The sequence below is a fragment of the Mus caroli genome, chromosome 2 (assembly GCF_900094665.2).
Source record: "Mus caroli chromosome 2, CAROLI_EIJ_v1.1, whole genome shotgun sequence".
NCBI classification, from domain to species: Eukaryota; Metazoa; Chordata; class Mammalia; order Rodentia; family Muridae; genus Mus; species Mus caroli.
The window spans coordinates 28468623-28478281 of record NC_034571.1 but is presented as its reverse complement, the minus strand read 5'-3'; the positions used below and the strand labels follow the sequence as shown (position 1 = coordinate 28478281).

The 9659-nt window shown below is 51.4% G+C and overlaps 1 protein-coding gene across 6 annotated transcripts in view; it reads right to left on the bottom strand.

The window, feature by feature from the left end:
• St6galnac6 (ST6 N-acetylgalactosaminide alpha-2,6-sialyltransferase 6) overlaps positions 1-9659 on the bottom strand; it is a 22797-nt gene that overhangs the window by 11545 nt on the left and 1593 nt on the right. The window contains exons 1-3 of one of the 6 annotated variants that reach the window (XM_021155054.1): positions 2612-2738; positions 1494-1677; positions 388-478 (exon numbers count right to left, since the gene is read on the bottom strand). The exons of 1 other annotated variant lie outside the window; for it this stretch is intronic. In XM_021155054.1, the coding sequence (XP_021010713.1) occupies positions 388-402 (15 nt within the window). In that variant the 5' untranslated portion in view covers positions 403-478; positions 1494-1677; positions 2612-2738. Of the gene's footprint in view, positions 1-387; positions 479-1493; positions 1678-2611; positions 2953-9659 lie in introns of those variants that run through there. 4 more of the 6 variants (XM_021155052.1, XM_029474102.1, XM_029474103.1 and 1 more) reach the window with 4 other exon arrangements.

The following is a 9659-nucleotide window of genomic DNA, read 5'->3' as shown; positions in this document are numbered from 1 at the left end:
AAAAAAAAAAAAAAGAAAAAGAAAACAGGAACAAATACATGATGGGGATTCAGGTACTCTGACTTTGAACATGGCCATTCCCCCAAGGCCCCTGTTCACTTCCCCATCCCATTTCCTGCACAGCACTCCCCAGACCATTCACAGCCAATGCTTTACCACTGATACATAAGCCAAGCTTTTGGACATCAAAGAGGACCTTGGGCCCAGAGAGAGGCGAGAGTGCACTCACTCAGTGGCTGAAGCAGAGTTTGAACCCAGACCTCCTGGGAACCCACTCTCCTGTGTGGGCTGGTGTGAAGACGCCAAAGCCTGGGCAGGTTAAAAGGAGTCCGTTTCACAGACGGTTGTGCGAGCAGCTCAAACTGGGGTGAGAAACGAAGGACTTACTTTGTTGCTACTCATCTCTTTCCGGCGTCTGCTGAAGGGTAGAGGCCAGCGTCCGGCAGGTGGCCCGGGGGGCAAGGTTGTGGGGTCACACCTGCAAGCCACCAGAAAGGGTTACGGCCGGAGGCCCTCCCCTGGATGCCGCTGGATCTCAGGTCGCAGGTCACGCCTCTACCCAACAGCTCTCCCAAGTTTAAGGCTCAGGGCTGTTTCTGTTTTGTCCTGGTTCCCACTCATACTTCAAGCAGAGATGGTCCAAAAGTTTCCTAGGTCCTGACAACCTCCTCACAAGCCTTTGAATCCCAGGGCTCAGTGAATTCGGTCATTGGTCAGTGTGATCTTGGGGTCAAGCGCAAGCCTTCCTGTTGGGCCCAGCTGTGTGCCTCACTCTATAACCCTCCCTTCCCTCCCACCACCTTCCCTCCCACCTTCTACACTTTCAAGCCCCAACCTGTAAGCATGCCATAAGAGGGCATCCAGCCCACTTCCTCTGGCAGTTACAGCCCCAAAACGCAAAAGAGGGCTGGCATAGAGAGGAAGAAAACTAGGCTGGATCCTCAAAGGGGATCCCCAGATCAGAGCGTGCGCTCCCCGGGGAGCCTCTCGGCTCCGGTCACTATCTCCGCCCCCTGACCTAGCTGCGGTTTACTCCTACTCCAGGAATAGCTTGAAACCTCCAGGCTAGAGTGCCATACACTCACCCCGCTCCTGATTGGCTAGTCCTGGCTCCTCCCATTGCCAGGCATGTCCCCGCCCCGTGGCAGCTCCCACTACAATCCCCAGGCTTCATGGTTCCCCTGGGCCATCCCAGTATCTCCAGTCACAGAGACCCCAGACTTCTGTCTGTTCCCCAACGGGCAGTTCAGGAAACAGGCTTAATGGAAGGGAGGCGTGGCTTGTCCGTGGACTCAAACCGTTAGGTCAGAAGACAGGAGGCCAGAAACCTAGAGTCGCCCCCATTAACCCTGACACCTCCAGCATTCAAAGCGCCCCTGGGTCTGGCCACAGCTCCCAGACAGACCTCGGTCTTACTACCCTGTCTTGCGCATGCCCCGTGCTCCAGACACTTGGAGCACTCCAGGTCCCAGGCCCACGCCCCACTTTCCCACCTTTGCCTGAGCAGTGCCCTCAGCCAGGACTACGGTTCCCCTGGTCAGCCCCGTCACGGTCCTGCTCTGAGAACGCCATGGTCAGAACAGCGTATCAGGTGCCAGTGCGAATGTCGGGTCCACACTTACTGGCTGGGGGGCCTCGAGCAAGCCATGTGACCTCTCTGAGCCTCAGTTTCCTCATCTGTGAAATGGGAATAAGAACTGGTAACTCCTGGGGCGACTGGAAAGATGCATGCATTTGTGAAAAGGAGAGCCGAGAGCTTGAAAGTATTATATCAGAAATCCTAAGCCTTCGAGTTACTCCGTTCAATGCCCGCCCCTGCACAAGCCTGTCCCAGAAGCAATCCTCCCCCTCTTGACCCCAAGCCGGGGACTTCCCTTATATTACGAAACATGCTCCGGAGCTACGCAAAGCATCGCCTGCCTACACACTCTTCAAGGCAACGCCTGGTAGGTGCTCTTGCTCCCCATTTCACAGATGAGGAGCCTGAGGGATCAGAGAGGCAACGCGCCTCGCAGGGCGCAGGAGCAAGCGGGGGAGCGGGGGGGGGGACCTTGTAGCGTTTGTTTACAGGGCGGAGCCTGAAAGGGTCTCCCGGGAGGGTCCCCTTGTAGCCTGTGCGTGCGCCAGACATCTAGTTCGGCTCGGAGTGGCCAGGCCTGGTGGGGAGCTGCTGACTCCGCTGGGGAGGTGGCAGCCCAGAAGCCTAGACTCAGCCCCGAGGCTGGACCTGCGGAGGCTGAGCTCTGGGCTGAGGGTGAGGGCCGCACCCTGAGCTCGCTCTGGGGCTTCTCCAGGTGACGGGAGCTGGGTACCCCCGAGTGCCTCGTGAGAGGCTCAGCCCCGCGCCCCATCTTCTGCCGCTGCACCCTGGGGTCAAGCATCCTATCCTGACCCCGGCTCTGCAGGGGAGGGGTGCGGGGCCGCGGCAGGGTCGCCCCATCTCCAACACGAGAGGCCCAAAGAACCCCGCTAGATCTCGGGGTGCAGTTAGCAAGCAGAGTGGGTCTCGGGGAGCCCTGGGACTCCCCCTTCTCAGCGGCTCCCCACTGCCGAGGCGCAAGCACAAGCCCCCTCCCGCTCTGCTGCCCGCCCCCGCGCAGCACCGGCTCACCTCCGCCGGGGAGCGCCCGGCCCCCCGCGGCCCCCGCACCCCGTCACATGGCGCCGGGAGCCGAGAACCGGGGTCCGCGCCGCTCTGGCCGCCCAGGCCCCGCCGCAGCTCCGGCCCGCCGGGTCCTAGCGCCGGCGCTCGCAGACCCGTTAGGGCCGGGCGAGAGGGCGGAGCCTCTGGCTGCGGATGACCCCGCCCCAGGGAGGTGCCAGAGAGGAGAGATGCTCTCCCACAGCACCCTTGTGCCCCGCGCCCCATCCCGAATCTCGTCCATTTCTCTCTCTCCAAATGGACACCAGGACCTCGGATGGGGAATCCGAAACGCGGAGATCACTGGGTTCGAACTCTGGTCATTAATTACCTGGACTCCCCTTCCTAGAGACCCAGTAACCATCCCCTGGGCAGCCTGGTACTTCATCTCCTTATCTCCGGAAAATGGAGAGAGCAAGGTTTGAAAACGTAGCTTTTGGTGGGCCTGGTAGCTTAGAGGCCTGCACCCTACTTAGGAGATAGAAGAGGGCAGAAGACTGTTGCAAGTTCAAGGCCAGCCTGATAGACATAGTGAGTACCGGGCTGGCCAGGGGTACATGGAGAGATCTTGGCTCAACTCTCTTCATCCTACCCTCAAATATTCATTGCACTATTTTATGTGACTAAAAGGAAGCAATCTGGACCCAACCAACTGGATGGCTCAGCAGTTACAAATACTGGCAACAATTCTAGAGGACCTGGGGTCCACTCCCAGCACATCCTAGGAGGATCTGTCGCCCTCTTCTGCCGTCCATGGGTACTGCACATATATGTGGTGCACAGACATGTGCGAGCAAAACATCCATACACATAAAATAAAATGAAAAATTAAAGAAAAATGCAACCTGAGGGCTAGGGAGATAGTCAATATGTCAGACTCGATGCTGTGTTCTGCTTCTGTCTTTCGAAACAGGGTTTCTTGGTATAACCCTGGCTGTCCTGAAACTTGCTCTCTAGACCAGGCTGGCTTTGAACTAACAGAGATCCCTCTGCCTCCCCAAGTGGTGGAATTAAAGCCGTGAGCCACCCCCGCCCAGCAATGTCATGTGTTTGTAATCCCCATTCTGGGGGTGTGAAGAACAGGAGACCCCTCCAGCTAGCTTACCCTTTCTGGGCCTCCCAGGTCAAGGAAAGAACATTGGAGGCTGACCTTTGGCCTCCAGACATCCAGGGATGTGCATGTATGGACACAGGGATGTGCATATGTAGCCTGTTAGAAATCTGGTTACATAAACAAAGACTGCCTACCCATAATGTTCTAAGAGGCTGGGAACGAGGGTTAACATGCATGCCTGAGAGGGTGACGGGGACATTTAGGAAGAGAAAGCAAGTTTAAAGAGTTCTGTGTTGTAATTACTTAGGAAAATATCATAGTAAAACTTTCCATTCCCTACCCTAGGTACCTATTAGGCCCTGCAGATGTACACAGTGAAGGTCACAGCTGGACAGTTTGAAACACAAAAGTAGAAATAGTCCAGATATCTACTAACAGGAGAATGGAAAGTTTGTTTGGTTGGTTTGATTTGGTTTTCTTTCTTTCTTTCCTTCTCTCTCTCTCTCTCTCTCTCTCTCTTTCTTTTTTTCGACACAGGGTTTCTCTGTGTAGCCCTGGCTGTCCTGGATCTCTCTCTGTAGACCAGGCTGGCCTTGAACTCAGAAATCCGCCTGCCTCTGCCTCCCAAGTGATTGATTTGGTTTTCAAGACAAAGGTTCTTCTGGGTAGCCTTAGCTGTCTTGGGACTCTATTTGTAGACCTGGCTGGCCTTAAACTCAGATCCACCTCTGCCGTGCTGGGATTAAAGGCATTTGTCACCACCGCCTGGCAAGGGTTTTTGTTTTTGTTTTTTGTTTGTTTGTTTTTTGAGACAGGGTTTCTCTGTGTAGCCCTGACTGTTCTGGAACTCACTCTGTAGACCAGGCTGGTCTCGAACTCAGAAATCTGCCTGTCTCTGCCTCCCAAGTACTGGGATTAAAGGCGTGCGCCACCACGCCGGGCTTGTTTTTGTTTTTTTAAGGAATATTTACACTGTGGACTATTACACGGCAGGGGCAATGATAAGCTATAGGAACGCTGGTGAATCTTGGAGACTCAAGGAGTGAAAGGAACAAATGTAGCCTGGCAGAGGCACGCCTGGGATCCCAGCACCGGCTAGGGGAGTGGATGTAGAGTCAAGGCTATCTTCAGCTAAATACCAAGTTCAAAGACAGGGAAATGACAGCCAAATAGAAACCTTGGTTTTCTTCAGCTCCTTTTCCAAGGCCCTGCCTCCCGCTCTCACCCCGCCCCCTCCCTCACCCCATCCCCTGCTTGTAGATTAGGATGTGGGTCTCAGCTTCTGCTCCAACACCATGCCAGCCCCTATGCTCCCCACCATGATGATAATGGACTAAGCATCTATAACTATAAACAAACTATAACCCCCAATTCAATGCTTTCATTTCTAAGAGTTGCCTTGATTGTGGTGTCCCTTCACAGAAATAGAACACTAACTAGGACACAAACAAACCAAAAAGTAACCTACTTGGCATGGCCAAGGGCAGGAGATAGCCTATGCCGGTATACTGATTAAAGTTTTAAAAGCACCAGGGAGACTGCACATTACAGTATCCATTCACGCTGTGTTCAAGAGGCTCATAGCCTTCATATGTGCTATAACTTACTAAAATAATATAAACACATCAGCCTATCATAAAATCAAAATATCACAATTTAAGGGAGCTGGCTCAGCAGGTAAAAGTGCATGCCACCAAGCCTGATGACCTGGGTTTGATCCCTGGGACCCACATGGAGGAAGGAGAGCATTCACCCTTGGAAGTTGTCCTCTGACCTCAGTGTATGCACAGTGGCATTGTCACCACCTCCCACTAAACAAATGAGCAAACAAACAAATGCAATGTAACAAAAGAAAGATACAAATACAATGTAACAAAAGAAAGATACAAAAACAATGTAACAAAAAGAGAGATACAAAGGAAAAAGACTTAAATGTTTCTTTTTTTTCTTTTTTTTTCCGTGTGTGTGTGTGTGTGTGTGTGTGTGTGTGTGTGTGTGTGTGTGTGTGNGAACTTACTCTGTAGACCAGAACTCAGAAATCCACCTGCTTCTGCCTCCCAAGTGCTGGGATTAAAGGCATGTGCCACCACTGCCTGGCAGAAGAAAGATTTAAAAGGAGAAATTTTTTGTTCATTATGATAATGTGTGTGTGAATGCCTGGTCTCTCAGGCCACCACTGCCCCTTGAAGGGTAATATGGTAGGCTGGAAGGTTCACTGTGACTTGGGAGCCACTGTTGGTTCAACCTTCGAGAGTCTGATCTCAAGGAGTTTATTTTAGGACAAGTGTGGAGCCATGGGCTTGTCATCTCAGCTACAGGGGAAGCTAGGGCCAGAAATCTCAAGTTCTGGACTTATACAGTCCCCCAAATAAAATGTAAGGTACAGTGGTCCATGGATATAGTCCCAGCACTCAGGAAGGGTGAGGCAGGAGGAACAGCAGTTCAGGGCCAGCCTGGGCTACACTGAGTTGGAGCTCAGGCTGGGCTATATGAGACTCCATCTCAGAACAAGGTGGTCATTTCTGGAATGTTAGGGTCTAGGCTGCTCTTTTTTTTCTTCCACTTTGGGGTTTATATTTTCCAAAAGTTGTTTTTTAATATTTATTTATTTATTTTATGTATATAAGTACACTGTAACTGTCTTCAGATACAACAGAAGAGGGCATCAGATCTCATTACAGATTGCTGTGAGCCACCATGTGGTTGCTGGGATTTGAACTCAGGACCTCTGGAAGAGCAGTCAGTGCTCTTAACCACTGAACCATCTCTCCAGCCCCCTTCCAAAAGTTTTAACAGAATAATTGATTTTTTCATTTAGCCCTGGCTGTCCTTGAGCTAACTGGCTCTGTAAACAGGCTAGTCTCAAATTCACAGAGCTCCACCTGCCTCTGCCTCCATCTCCTGAGTCCTGGGATTAAAGGCATGCACCATCACTGTCTGGCTTGGTTTTTTTTGGGGGGGGGTTGGTTTTTTGTTTGTTTGTTTGTTTTTCTGAGACAGGGTTTCTCTGTGTAGCCCTGGCTGTCCTAGAACTCACTCTGTAGACCAGGCTGGCCTCAAACTTAGAAATCCACCTGCCTCTGCCTCTCAAGTGCTGGGATTAAAGGCGTGTGCCACCACTGGTCTGGTTTGGTTTGGTTTTGCTATCTAGCTCTGGCTGTTCTGGAACTTACTATGTAGAGGACCAGGCTTGCCTCTCCCTCCTGAGAGCTAGGATTACAGGCATATACCATGCCCAGCCACAACCCTTTATATCTTAAAATGTATGTGTTTCTGGGCAAGGTGGCTCGAAGCTGTAAACCCAGCGATCAGGTGGCTCAGGCAGGAGAATGACTAGTGCGAGGCCATCTTGGAAAAGAGAGTAAGGCCATTTTTAAAACGAAGTAGAGACTGGAGAGATGGGTCAGTAGTTATGAGCACTGATGTTCTTGCAAAGAACCCGGGGTAGCTCACCACCACTTATAACTCCAGCTGCAAGGGATTTCTGATGCTCTCTTCTGCCTACAAGGGCACTAGCACACACCTGATTTACATACAGACAAGCAAGCACTCACACATAAAATAAAATTTATAACTAAAATATTTCGGTTTTAATTTTATATATGTGGGTGTTTTGCCTGCATGTTTGTCAGTGAGCCTGGTACCCACGGAGGGTAGAAGAGGGCATTGAACCCCCTGGAACTAGAGTTGTAGATAGTTGTGAGCCACCATGGTCTTCTGAAAGAGCAGTAAGTGGCCTTATAACTGATAAGCCATACTCCTGATTTTTTTTAAATTTAAAAATACTTTTAGGCCGGGCGTGGTGGCGCACGCCTTTAATCCCAGCACTTGGGAGGCAGAGGCAGGCGGATTTCTGAGTTTGGGGCCAGCCTGGTCTACAGAGTGAGTTCCAGGACAGCCAGGGCTACACAGAGAAACCCTGTCTCGAAAAACCAAAAAAAAAAAAAAAAAACCAAAAAAACAAAAAACCAACCACTTAGATTTTAAAGACTATTTACTTGTTTTGTGTGTATGAGTGATTTACCTGCTCAGAGAGTTAGTTGTGCATCATGCACATGCAGTACCCTCAGCAGCCAGAAGAGGGCGCAGGATCCCCTGGCCCAGGAGTTCCAATGGCTGTGAGCCACCCTGTCCTCTGCAGGAGCAGCCCGTGTTCCTAACTGAAAAATAAAAGCGTGCTCTCCCCGCCCCCCGCCCCCGGAATCTACATTTTTAAAAACTGAATTGCAAATGCAGCTTTTGTGTTTGCCTGTGCTCGTGAGTGAACACGTGTTGATGTAGAGTCAGGGGTTAGCCTCTGCTGCTCTTCACAAGCCTTCCTTAAGTGGGTAGGAAAGACACAGAAAGGAACTCCACCCACTTCTGGTTGCTGGAGGCAGGGTTTCCTGCTAGGACCTGGGGCTGGCTGCTTTCTCCAGGCTGTCCAGTGAGCCTTGGAGACAGTCTGTGCCTCCTTCCTCTATGGGAACAAAGACCAAGGGCCAGAACACCTAGGATTTTTGTCGGGATTGTGAGGACGAAATTCATATCCTCCACTGGCTTGCCCAACACAGTACTTTACCAAGTGAACTATCCCCGCAACTTCGCGACACCCTTTTTCCTCTCCTACATTTTTTGTTACCCACCCCATTTAGACTACAATTACCATGTCTGTAAATGCACGTAAAAGATGTGAGATAGAATCCACAGGGAACAGAGCCGACAGCTCCACTAGAGCTTGATAGGAAGGGAGTGCCGCCATCACTTTTAGCTTTATAAATGTCTTAAGTTATTTGCATTGCATTAATTTAGAAAGTTATGATTGCTTGCTGGCTTGGTTTGAAACAGTCTTACTATCGCCATGGTAGCTGCAGATTCACTATGTGGCCAAGGAGGACCCTTGAACTTCCGATCGTCTTGCCTCCTTCCAAGGTGTACTTCACAAGCAATGTACTGCATGCCAAAGCTACTTTGGTAAGCTAAGAACACTTTCTCGTTTTGTTTGGCTTGGTTTGAGGCATGCTTCTTCCTCTGTGTAGCCCTGGCTGTCCTGGAACTCACTCTGTAGACCAAGCTGGCTCTGAACTCAGAGATCAACCTGCTTCTGCCTCCCGAGTGCTGGGGTCAAAGGTGTGTACCACCATCACCCAGCAATAACTTTTTTAAAGTTATCTTATTAAAACAAATGTAATGAAGCTGTCTGTTCTTCCAGAGAACCTGGGTTAGATTCCCAGCATACACGTGGTGGCTCAGAACCGTCTGTAGCTCCAGTTCCAGGAGATCCAATGCCCTCTCTGGCTTCCCTTGACAGCAGGTACACACATGGTACACAGATGTGTATGCAGGCAAAATGCCCAAACACATAACACACATAACATTGATTAATTTTAAAATTAGAGAAAAAAAAGTGTGTTAAACTCCGGCCCCCCGCCCCCCCCCCATGGAGAAGCAGGCAGCCCACTAGAGTGGACACAAGACATAAGAAGCCTGCCCTCTAGTGTCCACCTCTGTGCATCCTGGGTGCTCATCTGCACCCTGGCCTCCTGACCCCTGCCTGCAGGACAGAAAGGCAACCACAGAGGGTGGGGCTGAGGAGGAAGAAGGGAGGGGCAGGTGAACAAGCTGCTAATATGGAGACCAGAGGGCTCTCACTGCAAGCACAGTGAGCGGAGTGCCAGACATGGAAGCCCTCCTGTGCCCCAGCAGGCCCCTTCCTACCCCAGGCCCTGCTAGGGACTCTGAAAACCACAAGGATGCTTAAGCCCGGACCCAGACCAAAGCAGAGCTGGAGACCCTCACTCAAGCCTGTCAGATTCCTGCACTGGCTTCTCTTCCTGACTCCAAGAACAGTAATAGCCCCCTTTGTGGTACCAGTAATGGGGGTTTGAGTCGGCAGAGGCAGAGGCAGAGGCAGAGGCAGAGGCAGAGGCAGAGGCAGAGGCAGAGGCAGAGGCAGAGGCAGAGGCAGAGGCAGAGGCAGAGGCA